Raw genomic sequence first — 15577 nt, 5'->3', positions numbered from 1 at the left:
CGTGCTACCTATCCTTCAGAGGCTCTTGACAGCTTGCTTAATAGTTGATTGACAGTGGAAAGGCACAAGGGAAGTTACTGAAGATATTTTCAGTCGCTCACTCGCACCTTAGTAGTTGTTCATGTGGCAGCATAGCCCTATTAGAGTGCAAGACTCATTGTGTCTGTGCAGACACCCCCTGCCTCTGAGGCTGCCAGTAATTGGGGTTTGCCCTCAGGGAAATCTCACACTGTTGTCTGTGCTACTGATGTGATGTGAGTCAGAGTAAGGCAGCATCTATCTAGTACAGATTAGCCCTTGATCAGAGTAAGTTTTATATGACTTTGGTGTCAGCGAAAGGTTTCGGATTGACAGCCCTGGAGACTGAAGTCCTCTATTTATCCACAGGACAGGTACAGCAGCGGCAGTGCAAGCTACCCCCACACCGCCCCATCAATGTGCCTCAACTCTGACCTGGAGGGACCACCTCAAGAGGTGAGAGGGGAGTTCAGTCTCCATGGCCCATTCAATCCTTGGCCTCTTTGAGACTGCCAACAAGGGTGGCAAGACTGGTGGTGGCGGCTTGTGCTGTGAACTCCTGTTCATTGGGAACTGGATTAAGGCCACCAAACAGTACCTGGCAGGCCAGTAGGCAGCCCTGCAGGTGGTTACAGCTTGGTCAGTTCCAGCCTGGGCTGCATTTCTCCCCATGTCCTACAAGTCAGAGCCCCAGCCCCAAAGCTTCACTTAGTATTAAGCCAGTTCCCACACAGTGACTGCCTTGCTGGGTTGCTTCAATAGAGTAAATACCAGAACCACTATGTTGGCTGCTGCACGCTCCCTCTCTTCCAGATGTATTTCAGCCGTCCAGCACCTGACTACAGTTTGTCCACTGCAGGTTTCTTAGGAGTATGGAGTGTTGGGCAACTTAGTGGGATGGAGATGGACACTCAACTGGTTCCTTTTAGCTTTAAAAACAGTTGGAAGCATAGGAGGTAATTAAGCATCCCTTTGGGGTCAGGTTTGGGGTGTATGTAGAGCAAGAGGGCTTGTAGCACTGTCCAATCCTCCACTACACAGCAAATCGTCACCAACAACCAGCTCTTAATATTAATCATTTTTGTGACAGGGGACCAGTTTCCCTTCTCACACTATTTACACTTAGCTAATTCAAGCAGCCCCCTTAAGAGGCCTGTCTTCAGGCTCCCCTCCAATTCTCCCCCTCAGCTCTCTGGCTTCCTGGCTAGTTGAAGTCTATCTGTCACTGGGTGGCTGTCCAATGGTTTTTAATAGGACTGTTTTCCTCCTTTTTGTAGGCCTATACCATTCAAGGACAGTATGCCATTCCACAGCCAGATGTAAGTTTTGTTTACACTTCTTGTCTTGAAACCACCCCACTCCTCCCTTCAAAATTTCTCCATGCTTTCTCAATAAGCAGCTTTAGAAGTCTGTTTCGATTTGAAACTGCAATTTGACCTAAAACAATCCTCAAATTTTGTTTAGCTCTTCTTTGTGTAGCCAATCTTGAGCTGTCCTCCTTTTTCTGCCGGCCTGTGACACACACTTGCACAGGGAAGCTTGGTACATTTTTCTAAGTTCCAGTTTCCCTCTCCATCTGTCAATTTGACATAAATTCCCCAATATAAAATGAAACAAAACTCCATGGTATACTGTCATTGTGGTTCTTGATAAAGGGCATAGGGCATTTGGTTAGTGCACTTCACTGGTGGTGGTGAAGGGGAGGCTGGCTTCAGACTTCTGCTTGCATCTTTAAACATGATGCTCAGCGCATCATGCCACTATGCAGGTGTGGCTAGAAGGTGGTGGGGCTTTTGCTTGGGGTGCCTTTCCTTGTCACACTTCCAGCTAACATAAACCTGTTAGCAATCTTCACTTGATGTAAAAGAATGCTTTTCCTCCCTATCCTTTTTACTGATAACTTCTGTGTTTGAGCTAGATGCAGCACTTCTCATGGAAGGGCCCATAGGAATTTGATCTTTGCTCATAGCATACTTAGGGGCAAGAAGAAGTTGGGCTGAGCTGAGTAGGTCTAGTGGGAAGAGCTAGAAAATTGCACTGGTTAATACAGGGGAGAGCATCTGACTCCATTTAGTCACTCCTCATGGTATACCTCTCTCCTCCAAATGCTTGACAGAGTCCTGCATGGTGTAATCCCAAGCACCACTGCAAAATAGTCTCTGTGTTACTTTGCCTGTTCGTGCTTTGTCTCCTAGTGTTTGTCACAATTCACTGCAGATGCCTTCTGTTGAGCCCAGGGTACTTTGAGATGGGTGTTGGCCTCACACCCCATGGTGCTTCCCTTCTGTCTGCACCCATCTCTGCTCAGGGAAGCGCTTGCTCCTTAACCCAATCTCCCCTCTCCTAAACTCCTGCCCCAAGGGGCAGCACTTCATGCTCAGCTTGCAGTGTCTGTTTTTTCTTCTTTAAACTGTATGGTGAATAAATAAGCCTGCAAAATTCCTAACATCATCTCTCTCTTTCTCCCTTTTTAGCTGACCAAGCTGCACCAGTTGGCAATGCAACAGTCACATTTTCCAATGTCTCATGGCAACACTGGATTCAGTGGTATGAAAATCCCTTCTTTCTTGTATAAGCTAGCAGTCCAAGAATCACCACTTGGCCTTTAATGCAGATGCTGGGCTTAAGCGCCATTATCTCACTTTAAAAAAGTCAACAGGTAACACCTTTGGGGAGTGGGTGGCCTTCACTACCCACGAAAATGAGACACTTGATTGCTGTAGGTAGGGTTTTTATGCTACTTTCCCCCATAACCCTTTCAGTGGGTTAACCAGTTATTTCTTACTCTAGCTGCTGCAATCCTGACAGTTTTGTCAAAATTGTATAAAAGTTTGTCATGTGGCTGAAAGTCTGATAGGGCTTCAGCTAGGACCACCACACTTATTGTCCCTTGTATCTTGACAGGCGTTGAATCCAGCTCTCCAGATGAGAAAGGCTATTGGGGTAATGACTGAAAAAAAACCTGTAGTTACTCTATTGTGTGTTCATACTGGTGGGAGATTCTTTCCTTGTTAGACAGTTCTGCTAACCAGATACAGTGCAAAGAACTGCAAAATGTAGAAAGTCATAGCGGTGCAGAAGTTGATTAGGTTTGATCCTCTCTTCCTTTACCAAAGAAATCCAGCTGGAAATCTCTATTGGAAGGCAAAATGTAATAAAAAGCCTCTAATCTCTCACTTAGTAGCAAAGTTGTTCATTTGTGAAAGTGGTAGGTCAGCCATAAACTATGTAACAGCTACATTGGATTGATAAATATAAAGCTCAGCTCAGATGATTTTGGTGGCAGTATTCATCTTCCATTTGTTCAGTGCAGATGATGCCTTTGCAGTATTTGGGGCAGGAAGAACACTGACATATGACTGAGGCTCAAGTAAAAGATGACAATGCATGTTTGTTATTGAGTCTGTGTTTGCTACAGCTTTGTGAGAGAGTTGTATAAAGGGTGATGCTGGTTTCTTTATTCTTTGCATATTTGAACAGATATGCCACTTTCTCTTCACCCTTGCCAGATAGAAGCCATCTTATTGGTGCCGGCTTTATAATCAGACATTTTAATTCTGATGTGTTTAGGAAGAGGAAGAAAGGGCTTGGATTTAGCATCTTACATCTTGCTGTTCTGTCTGAATCTCTTCAGGATAGCAGTTTTTCCAGCAGCAAATGCTAACCTGACTGGTCTGGTTCCCACTATCACTGCCTCATGCTAAAATTTGGTTTGGTTTCTTTCTGTGTCTCAGCAGGTTTGGATGCATCGGCTCAAACTACTTCTCATGAACTCACCATTCCAAATGATGTAAGTATTTTATAGAGATGCAGAATGCTGGAAATGTTGGCTGCATATTCCACATGCCTCTGAGTTGTGCTCCCCCCCCCAAGAATTCCATCACATTGCCTAGTAGCATTATCCTTGTGCTATAGCCTGGATAGCTATCCTCCATTTGCTAAAGATGAGTGGAACGTTTATATTCACTACCTTTACGTATTTGTAGAAGAGGAGGCACTTCAACTATAGTTTTGGAACTGGGGCACTATAAACTCTGGTTCTCTCTTCTTAAAAAAGCTCTGAAACTAAGGTGGGCCACTTTATTGGGTTCAAGGACCAGTTTTAAGCTTGTTGAGGGCCATATGGATTGCTTAAAATGGGATGAGGAGAATCTCTTACCTATTTCAAGGGTGATAACAATCTTAGAACTTGCCAGAAGAAGGAGTTTGCTCCGTGTGTGTGTGTGTGTGTGTGTGTGTGTGTGTGTGTGTTGGGGAGAAACAGGGCAGCAGAAATAGTTTTAATGGGCCCCAGGTAGTTTCTGGGCCACTTTTGCCCACCTTTGCTGTGTGGTTCAGTTCATAACTAAAATTATTTGAGTTAGTCAGGAAGGTAAGATAGTGGTGTAGTGTGTATTTGAGTAGTCAGGAAGGTCAGAAAATGGTGTGTAGAAAATTCTGAGTGTTTCCAGGCACTTGAGATCATAAGAAGGCACCCTTTTGCCCTTTATATGGGATTGCAACTCCCATAAATCCATGGCTATTGACCAGGAATTACGGGGGTTGCAGCTAAGCATCATGTTGCCAGTCTCTACTGTAGAAACTACTGTTCATTCATGAGTTAAAACGGAAGTATGGGGTTGCAGAATGCTGGATCTTTGGGCAGGATATAACTTCGGCCCATTACAGACGGGCGTAAAATACGTCCTGGGGACGTACTAGGGTTAGGGAAAGTGCGTGCCTTATGACACAAGGGAGAAAGGGGCCAAGTGGCCCCTTTCTCCTCCTCCCTGCCGCCGTCGGGTATCCTTGGGGCATGAAGCCCCAAGGACACCCCACTCCAGGCCGTGGGGAAGTGGCCTTTTGCCACTTCCCTGCAGCCTGGAAAGCAGTGGATTGGGGCCTCAGAGGCTGCCGCTCTGGCAGCTGAGGCCCCGATCCGGTGGGGAAAGGAGCGCCTACAGGCCGCCCCAAAGGGGCGATCTGTAACGCGCCATAGTCTCCTTATGTGGCAAAGCCTTGAGCATAAAGACACTAAGAATTGTGTGTGCTCCAAAACTGCTGCAGCAGAAAACAATCCATGGGCCTTTTCGTGTTGTTGGAGAGTATTGCAGACAATAGAACAGTTGAATCATTGCAGTTGTGTCACCATCAGAATCCTGCAGCCAACTTGGAGTGATTTCATGCCATTTTGAGTTAAGCAGCAAACATTGAAGCGAAGCAGGCTGTTTGAGTAATCCTGGTCTTCAGGTATAGCCTGACTTTGAGACTAAAGGTTTGTTTGAATCGTAGTGCATTTGTATTCTGTTTTCACAGTTATATTAGTGCTGTGTAGTAATCTGGTTATTAAAGACTTTTGTACTCAAGGTTCTGTATTCTGTCCTCTCTTCTCTCTGTGCCACATAACTTAATTGTAAAGAGCTCTTGAGTGCACAGTGCACTCTCACCTTGTTGTAGAGATAAAAGTATTGGTAGATATTGGTGGCCAGAGAACCTAATTAAAAAAACAACAGACAAATACAGCATGCAGGAAGAGTAATACCATATGTATTTTGATATTTGAGAGATCATGTTTAGCAGAAAGCTAAACAGGGTCAGTTCTGGTTAATACTTGGATGGGAGACCTCCAATGAATGCCAGGTGCTGTAGGCTCTATTTCAGATACAAATGCACCTCTAAGTATTCCTTGCCTAAGAAAACTCTCTGAAATTAATAGGGCTGCCATCTGTCAATAGGTAGCTTGAAGGCACACCAACATATACACACACAGAGAATGTGACTAGATTATTGTAGTTTTTCAGTTGCTTTTTGATCATGATTTCAGGTTCCTGAATGACTGCGATGAAAAATAGTACAGTTTTTTTTTCTGGTATCAACTGGTCACCTGAGCCTTCCAACACTTTCTACTTGTGTTGTATGTTCAGTGGAGCTATACCAAGGAGGGGGGAAGTCTCTGAAGCTGCCTGACATGCAGAAGCAATAATTTGAGGAAAATAATGATTGAACCAATTTAATGTTTGTAGGGTGAGGCCAGAGTATGCAAAACTCAATAATCCTGATCATAGACCATGTTTGCTGGAGCTTAAAGGAGCTGTAGTTTGAAACGAGGAAGGCACTAATTGCCTACTCTTAATTTGAGTAGTCTGACTAAGCTACTCAGGTCACTCTTTTGTCTGTGAATATAGATATTGCTTGTTTGCTGGAGAAGCAAGTTGAGAATAGTCTTTAAAATTTGCAGTTTAAGTTTGCTTTCAATTTTGTTCCCTGCAGTTGGGTACCAATATACTTTAGGAAAGGGGTTATTTACTGAACATGAGATTACCTAGCTTCCCATAAATTGGGCCTGTTCTTGATCTGCAGAGAAAGTGCCAGATAATTTGGGGCTCCCCAGCTGCTTTCTGACCAGCAACTTTTTTTTTATTATTCAGTTGATTGGCTGTATCATTGGGCGTCAAGGCGCCAAGATCAATGAGATTCGCCAGATGTCTGGGGCGCAGATCAAAATTGCCAATCCAGTGGAAGGATCTACTGACAGGCAGGTTACCATAACTGGATCTGCAGCCAGCATTAGCCTGGCTCAATATCTAATTAATGTCAGGTAAGTCTCTTCAAATGGCATGTTTCTTGTTAATGCATGTGTCAGTTGTCAAAACTGGAATGTAAAGTATCTTTTAAAACCAGGCAGTATTCTGCAAGGTGGTTTCTCGACACTGAAACAGAATTCCCAAGACACCTCTTTCCCCGTGCATCTTTTGTAGCAGCAATGGGTAAATACTATTATCTCCTGCCCCAGATCCTTCCCTTTGTGAGTGTGGTGGATTGAGGTATTAGAAATCAACTTGGAGGAAGGCAAGGGAGTGAAGTAAATGGGATATGTAACACGTTCTCATCTTTAGCTGGTAACTCATAGACTGCTTTTACTAGGCTATTCTGGTTAATGACAGAAATAGTCGGCACTTGTTTCTTGAAAGTCATGTATTTAACATAGAAGTAGATTAACACTGGCGCCTTATTACAAAGCTGAGCCAGTACAAAAATAAGATTCTTAACTAGGTTTCTGGAAAGACAGCTGATGCCTTTCAGGAGCCCTGTAAACTATGCACCCCATTGGTTGGAGAGGAAGGTAAAAAAATCCATGGTGCCTCAGGGGATGTGGCTGGGTGCACTGGAAGGGCTCATGCAGCTCCTTTTCTCTCTTCTAGTGTTGCTAGCAGCAACGCTTTAGTTAGGAGCTGCAGCAGTGCTTTGCAACACGCAGTGGCTGCGTCTGGGTCCCTGTCCTTATAAAGCCTACTTGGCTATTGCCTGCTACAGCTTTTGAGCAGGCCAGATGATCTCATAAGTCAAAAGTAAAAGCATCAGCTCAGTGGGGAGAGGGTTGACTTCAATAATTAAAAACTCAGGCCTGAGCAGCTGGCATTGTGTGTCCTAGATTTCTGCTGTACCATCTCTGTTGTAGTCATAGTGCTCCTTAAAAATGGTTAGCCTTACATTGAGAATCTCAGCAGAACAACAAAGGTAGAGGTGAAAGCTAGCAGGAAAAAAAGTCTCCATCAGCCACTTTAGCTCCCGATAGATGAGTTGATGGCTTGTAGTATTGCACGAGCTACTTGTGTATAAATAGGTGTCTTCTCAAATGTGTTCCTGCTAATACTTCGAAAGCATCACAATTACAGTGTCCTAGATTCTTGGCCCTGAGCAACTGAAAGTAACTCCAAATTATTGAAACAGAACAGTGTTTCTGGATGCCTAGGAAGCTGTTGCTTCTGTGCATTCTACTGGCCCAGCTGTCTTATTGAACTAGTGAGAATTTTTGTATGGGAAGATGGTTGAAATATTTGCCCACCAACTTTGGGAGTCCTGTGTAGCACATCTCAATGTTTCACTACTCACAAATGGCCAATTTTGTATTTTGGGATTCCTTCTTGTAGGCTCAGACGTAATATTTCTCACTGTGGATGACAAGCATTATCCAGTAATATTGCACCTGGAATAGTATATTTTGGACTTTGAGGAAATAAAGCCCTGCAGGAAGTGGGGCTGCTTTGTGAGTGGTCTGGTGGCACTTGCAAATGGTGACCATCGAGTCAAAGATAATACTGTATACCAAGGATTTAGAGCGTGTTTTATGTAGTACCTAAAGCCAAGTGTATACACAACATAGCTAAAAACAGATCTTGCCTGCTAGATTGTAGTACAAAATAGTGAAGGGAAGAGAAGTTCTGTATAAATAACAGTCCTTTTAGTAATTCATATTCTGTCATCCTTCTTCCCATTGCCTTCTAAATCATGTCTGCTTGATAGAAACTACCAAAAGTATTTGCAATACTCCTGGTTAGTCCTGTTTGACTTCAGTCTAGGCAGTGGGGATCCATCGTTGTACACAGCAGAATCTGTAGAGGACACAATCTTCTCATCTCTAATCTCTTTCCCTGGGTGGCATTAGAAGAAATGCATTGGGGGTGGGGCAGGAAACCAAGTGTCATTTCAATTTTCACGCATGGTGGGGGTTTTTATGGTGATGAACCTCGCATTAGGCTGAATGTTACTGTTGTAACATCAAGTAAAACACAATTAGTGCAGAATTCCCCTAAGAGTAGAAAAAGTTGTTCCTTGTTTGTCTTAGTGTGCCGAGTGTCCTGTTAAATCTCTAGGTCTTAATTAAAATGATTTCATGTGCAAGGGACATTGAAGAAGAAAGCTTCTATGAAAAACTTAAATATTCAGCTTAAATGGCTTTTGGCTTTCCTGGAAGCAGGCTACATCTCTAAATACAGCTGTAGTTCCTAGAAAACTTAACTGAGAACCACATGTAGAAAAAGCAGATATGAGTTCAGACCCCCCCCCCAGTATAAGTAAATTAAACTTTCCCTCAGTTATTTGACTTACTTCAAGTATTTTAAAGCAGATTTTAAAATGGTCCTCTTGCTAGATAAAGAATGGTTTCTGTTCAGCGGCAGAGAAAATTGGTTTGTGTTAAGCCTCTGATAGTTGTCCAGAGAGTTTATTTTGTTAAGATTTTCAGTGAGTTACAGTGCAAGACGCAGCTACCCATATGCATGTTTTGAATACTCAGAGGGCCTACAGACTATCTGTCTTAAGCCTAAAGGAATAGATCACTGGTTTGGGAGGGAGGGACAGTGATGCATTGCAAGAATGTGTAGAGAAGCGACAGGGTTTCACCTGCCTTGACAGCATTAAGTATATGTATGTGCTCCATAGTTTATGAAAGCAACCAATGTCAGCAAAAGCCAAAACTATTATTTATAATAGGATTGAGTTTGGGATTTGAGGGTGGAGCCCTGTTAGTGGACCTTGGTACACCAAGAGAATGTTGAGATTCCCTTGCAGCCAGTATTCTCTCCCTGTCCCACCTTTCTTCTGGCTATGCTGTTTCCAAACCTTCCTAGATTAGGTTCTTGCTATTTAAGCTGTTTGTGTCCTGTGCTTTTTGTGTGGTGTTCCCATCCACCCACCCGTATTTTTGTTCCTTTTTTCCTCTGTTACAGTTTAGAAAGCGCTAAACCCTCCTCCCAGGCAGCCTCCGTCACGATCCCCGACCACCTCAGCATCAACCTCTCTCAACCCTCCACCCCTTCTTCTTCTTCCTCCTCCACCACCACCCCCTCGCTTGCGACAGCAGGGGTCTCCGACGCACCCTCCAGCCTCCCCAACCCTCTTCCGACCGCCCCCTGTGTCTCCAGTCTGCTTGGCATGAAACCCGTCCCTCTCCTGGCTCTAAATGTTGTGTCTGCTGCTAAGGGTGCCTCCACCACCTCAGCTGTGCCATGTGTTACTAACAAACTGAAAACGGAAAAACAGAGATTCTCTCCCTACTGAGTGTCTGCTTGTGGCCTTAGAGGAACAGCAGATTGTTTTTCAGCAATGTGGGGATCCTGTAGAGGAAACTTGGAAGAGATTTTTTAAAAAAAACTTCAAAGGAAAGTGAGCTTGTGATTCCATTAGGATGGAGTTTCTTTTTGCTGGCGACCTCTACTAGGTCAAGGACAATTGAGCAAGCATATTAATAAGTTTTGGAGTTCAGTAGTGATCTTGATTATGTAGCTTGTAGATGTTGCTTTAGTAGTTTGCATTGTTACATGGGATAAAGGAGGGTGGGGAGTGGGTGGTTGGGTGGGTGGGTGGGTGAGAAGGGAATTATGCTAGGGTCTGTTAACAAAATACTTATTTGCAATTCCTTGGTTTAAGCTGTGCAAAGAGGCTAATTTGGGCAAACATGTCTCAATGTCTTTCTTTGTAATAAAGCTGTCACAGTGAGAACATACACAGGTGTGCCTGAATTAGGACTGAACTCTGTGACCACAAACTGGTTGAGTATAACATTGCACCCCCCAGGCTAAAGGCTTTGTATAGATAACCAACCCTTGCACTAGCACAGCTTTCACTGACTTGGTGCCCTGTGAATTTGTTTGGACTATGCCTGGGCATTGACTCTGTTGGCTAGTCTGAAACATCTGCATAGCACCAGGTTTGGGGGGGGGGGAGGCTGCCCTACAACATTGATTACATTTATAAATCATATTCTTTGAAGGTTCTGAATCTAATACACAGTTCTAAAGATGTGCGCTGTGATGCTCTTTTCTGTAAGAATGAGAGGGGTGGTTAGATCTTGCATACTGCCCCGCTTTCATGTAAATTGCTTCTTTCCCTTGAGAACTGTGGCCCAGCCAGCCTTATAATTCATCTGCTCAATAGAACTGCAGTATATTCTTTGCACCACATCCATTCTTTTTTATAACTTATGACAGACCTTTGCAAAGCTTGGTTCAGACACCTGGCTTACTCCATACTCAGGACTGTCTTGGCCACTTAAAGAAGTGACTGCACCTAGAGTAGTGAACACATTGCAGTGAACAGATGGAATAATGCTGCAGGTGCCACTCTCTTTTTAAAGTGTGTTCCTTAGAGTGGGTATCTTAGAACTGTATCCTAGAACTGTAGTTAAAAATGTTTGTCTATTGATGGCAGTATGGGCCTTTAACTAATGCCAACAGCATCTTAACAGCTGCTCCTTTGGGCATGTAATTGGCATTGAAAAATGGTCAGCTGCAGAGTCTGGCCACGTAGCTTTGTTCGTCCTGGTCTTTCTGCTTAGTCTTTGAGGCCAGCAGCTGCAAGTTTCCTTCACTAAAGGTTCATTGGAAGCTGACTGGAATATTGTGCGGACAAAATGAAAATGTAGTGAGGTGACATGCTGCTGCCTTAAACATGGTGTTCATATGTTCATTCTTTTGTCTGAACCTGAATACACATGATCTTTAGCCTGGGGTTGCCATACGAACACTGTAAATACACTTAAATTTTTGAAGCAATCTCTGGTGCTTAAAAACCTTCAAAAACTGAGGTAACATTGAATAAGAATGGTGACAGCAGGACTGCTAAGAATCTTGTGTTTATATATTTTTTTAAAGCTGAATAAGTTTGAAATGGTGGCTGACGGCTGGAAGTCAGATGGCATACACAATGCCACTCTTTGCATTTCAGGAAGATGAGAGTCCTAATCTGATCCTGTTTGGGGTGGGGAGGGGGTGGCCATCAACTGGCCGACTTACACAGTTGTTATGTCAAACCCTTTTTTCTTGAGTAGCAAGGGGTCTTTTTTTAAAGTACTTGTTTCTGCAGTTTGACTTTCACAATTGTAACCTTTTTTTAAAAAAACTGTTTTGCTCTGTAGTGTAACCACATTAAGTAAAAATTGTCCACTCTTAACCAAGTTTTTGGGCTGGCTGTTTGTTTTCTAGTCTCATATAGAGGCTGACTTTGTGAGGTGTACGTCTGTTCTTGAGAAGTAGGTGTGATTGTGTGTTGTATAAAAGCTGTTTGTTCAATGCAGCACTACCCCTAAGCAATTATAATAACCATGTGAGCTGTAATGATGGGAAATAGGGATCTGAGTTTTATTCTACTCCCCTTTTCTGTCAAGCTGGCAGTCATATGGGGTTTAATTACTGTCCTCATCTAATAATATTAGATGTTAAAGTAGGAAAGATTTATTCTGGCAATGTTTATTAATAGGAAGGCACACTGGGCATGGTTTACTGCTGAATGATTTGCCCAAGAATCCTAGATTTTGGCATCTCTTAAAATCCTGCCCTTTTCCTTCAGAAATGTTCACTACATTTTCATTTCATACATAAGAACTAGAACTTTTAAGATAATTTCTTTGGTGATAACTGAGAGTAACACGAGAAGTAGTTTCTGTGCTCCAGGGTCTGCATATGAAACAGAGGAATTCAAATAAGTTGAGCTCTAATGGAGTCTCATTCAATAAACATTTGCAGGACGTTCTCACCCAGCCTAATTTCTCTTTTCCCCTTTTTGTTCATGCTGTTCTCATTTGTGCAGTGGAAATAATCTGCTATAACCTGATTTGCTAACATCTTGCTTCAAGACCTCAAGTAAACTAGTTCTGTGTTCTGTAGATGCAACACAGGAATTGGTCTTCTTTACTGGGTTTTACAAGCACAGAAGTCTTTTCTGCACTTGAAGTAATTCTAAAATGCTTTAGAATGCTAACTTTAGCCAAACCCTGGCTCCTTTCTGCAAGTTAATGTCAAGGGCCTGGCAACTACACTAATTCCAGAGTGGCAAACACTCATTCCAGAGCACACACAAACACGCCCATTTTGAGCACTGAAAGGACAGTAGTGATATCAGCATTTGTGGTGGTAGGGTTGAGCTTTGTAGACCATGTGCAAAATGTATTCTTAGGGAGAGGGTCAAGAAAAAAACATAGCTTTCCTCATGCTGCTAAAAGCACAACAGCCCCAATTCAGAATGCCCTAGTTCATATTGGAGTAAGCGCATCACACATTTCATACATTTTTTTTAAAAAGCGAACCGGGGGCCCTTGGTTGTATGTATAGTGATAACTAAGTGGAAGAATGGGTAATGAATGGTGAGACAGCTTTCTCTGTACCATTCTCCCTTTCCAGAGAATTCAGCACAGCAGAGCACACAGATTTCTACATATATTGAGTTGGCATGAATGAGACTCTTTTGCCCTTTGATCAGCATAAAGCTCTAGCATAAAGAGTTTTACCGCCTGCCATTTGACCATCACGTTATGGCTGCCTTAGATCACTCTAGAAATTCCTCATTGCATTCCAGTAGAACTGGGTGAGAGAAGGTGTAAAAGATCATGCTCTGCTCATGTGGGCCTTTCACACCTTTTCTGACATGATTCTATGTCCCTGGGTCATCTCAACCTCTGAGTCTGTGTCATGAAATATCAGTCCCAGCCAGGGGCGGGTCTGCTGTTAGATGAGTAACTCTTGCACAGCTGAGACAGTCCAAATGGAGGGCATCAACAAAAAAGGTAAGTTTTATGTTTGGCTTGGCTTGCACCTCTTGGACATAAAATTTACAAGTCTTTGGACTTGAAAGGGCTGAAAGGAGAAATGTTAAAGGCAACTTCTTGCTCTCCCAGTCCCTTACAAATCAGCAGTATGACCTCATGTATCACTGGTGGTATAAGTGGCACAGTGCTGGTGAAGGCATATGTAAAACCTGGCTTAAGGGCTATGAGGAAGTCTGCATTTGTTGAACAGTAAATTCCAGCCCCAGTGGCTTAGCTTAGGAAAGTATAAAGCTAGGTAGGCAGAATACAGTTGGCCTTCCACATGTGCAGCTTTGACTTTTATGGATTTGATGATTTGCGGTTTTGATTAATATGCTCTAACTCATCCAGGGTAATTCTTCTGGATCTTGACTACAGAGTTGTGCTGGAGAACCCAGCTGTTCCTAGAAAAAACACTTCTAGGCATTTCTTAGTCCTCATGTTGACCAGAGAGTTGCACTGGAGGGTCTGGACATTTCTAGAGAAGTATTCTCTTAGGTAAAAAGTTTTTCCACATTCACGGGGGTCCTTCCCTAACTCAATTGAATGTGGAGGGACTACTGTAAATGTAGTTTAGCTTTAGACTTTAAGCATCAGATAACTAAAACTTTTGAACTGATCATATATTGCTCCAGATACCTGTCAGTGGTTCTGATTAGTTTGAAAGAGAAGGGGGGGGGGGAATTCCTATCCCAGCTCTTACAGCAAATCCATCTGTAGCTCGTCCTTTAATGATGTGACTAGTTCTTACCTTGGCTGTTAACTCCCAACATATAGTGGCCTCACCATTACTGGCTTGTGTCAGTAGTTTCCTTCAGGGACTGGATGCTGAAGTTGCAAGGCAGCTGAACTGTACTTTAGTGCTGCTGTATATCTGCCGGATGCTTGTAGGAACAAAGTGCACTCTGTTGTGTCTGCTGCTAACAAAACTCAGTGACTGAGCTAGTAATAGGGGTTCTGATGATGGCATGGTCCTGCATGAGAGAAAATGGTTACATTAGCCAGTGGGAGCTATTGCTGCAGCTTGACAGAAACTGAACTCAGCATCAAAGTGACAACAGGACATTCAGAGCCATCACTGGTGTAAAACTTCCAGATGCTTCTCTGTTGAGGGGGGGGGGGGAAAGCTGGCACTAATTGGGGGGAAGGTTGAATATAAATAAAATACAATAAAGAGTACTGTAAGTCATTTTCAGCTTTTTTATTAAACAGTAGATGTTGGGTGCTTTAAATGTTGATACAGTCCAGGTGGAATTGAGTTTGTCTTGCACTAAAACTGTGGTTTTCAACAAGTCTGCATTTGTTAAAAGGTCTTTAACTTCTGTTCTCATTGTAGGCTTTCTTCGGAGACTGGTGGAATGGGAAGCAGCTAGAACAATGCAACCGCCTCACTCATTACCCGTTTCTGCCGTTCATCCCCATGATCCATCTGTGTAGTTTCTGAACAGTCAGCAATTCCAGGTTTTAACTAGTTTGTAAATTTTCAGTTCTACATGCTTTACCCATCCACTCATGATTTTTTTTAATTGCAGCATTTTAATTCCTTTTCTCTGTTCAGCTGTTAAAATGCTGATTCATATTTTAGTTTATAAGCTTCTCCCCCTTCTTGGCTCATGAAGTTTTTCTGTTATGTCATGAAATGTAAGAGTGGAATTAATACATTTCAGTTTAGTTCTGTAATGTCAGAAATTTTTCAAAAAAATAAAAAGATGGACTGGAGCTTTTTTCCTTGTGAATAGAAATGTGTGGTACTCTGAGTTCTTCTCTTTGTGTGATAACTCTGGTTCATACGTGACTAGAAGCTTTTCAAGAAGCTGTCCTGCTTAGAAATACTCAATATGGGTTGTGTGGGTCTGGTCTATGTATTAGGAGGGACGGGAACTCCTAAATGTAAGAAATATTCTCTGAGAGCTTGCTGCATCTAAAGGTAGACTACTGTGCTGTGGCCTGTAAGTTACTAGATATTTTCTTCCAGGATCTACATCTTGTTTAGCAGTGAATTAAAGTGCATGACTATTCTACTTGGGAATTGAGGGTTGGGAGGAGGCTTATAAAACAAATATTAGTCAGGCCCTCAATACAAGGGCAGAAAGAGCATCTATAGAAATGTAACTAATATAGCTGGTTAGTTAGTGTAGTGTTTCCCATCCGGTATGCACTGTGTGTGCAAATGATCCTAAAATCATCAAGCTACCATAGGTCTTGGCTTTCGTTTTGAAA

General features: G+C 42.9%; 1 protein-coding gene across 22 annotated transcripts in view; it reads left to right on the top strand.

The window, feature by feature from the left end:
* PCBP2 (poly(rC) binding protein 2) overlaps positions 1–15076 on the top strand; it is a 28510-nt gene extending 13434 nt beyond the window's left edge. For 2 of the 22 annotated variants that reach the window (XM_042454011.1, XM_042454009.1), the window contains 7 exons: positions 388–474; positions 1296–1337; positions 2493–2565; positions 2923–2961; positions 3753–3808; positions 6426–6595; positions 9507–11732. In XM_042454011.1, coding sequence (XP_042309945.1) covers positions 388–474; positions 1296–1337; positions 2493–2565; positions 2923–2961; positions 3753–3808; positions 6426–6595; positions 9507–9837 — 798 coding nt within the window. In that variant the 3' untranslated portion in view covers positions 9838–11732. Of the gene's footprint in view, positions 1–387; positions 475–1295; positions 1338–2492; positions 2566–2922; positions 2962–3752; positions 3809–6425; positions 6596–9506; positions 11733–14693 lie in introns of those variants that run through there. The other 20 variants (XM_042454028.1, XM_042454027.1, XM_042454010.1 and 17 more) reach the window with 20 other exon arrangements.
* The last annotated feature ends 501 nt before the right edge of the window (positions 15077–15577 follow it).

Source organism: Sceloporus undulatus, chromosome 2, assembly GCF_019175285.1.
Source record: "Sceloporus undulatus isolate JIND9_A2432 ecotype Alabama chromosome 2, SceUnd_v1.1, whole genome shotgun sequence".
In the NCBI taxonomy this organism is placed as follows: domain Eukaryota; kingdom Metazoa; phylum Chordata; class Lepidosauria; order Squamata; family Phrynosomatidae; genus Sceloporus; species Sceloporus undulatus.
This window is presented reverse-complemented; position numbering and strand designations above follow the sequence as displayed.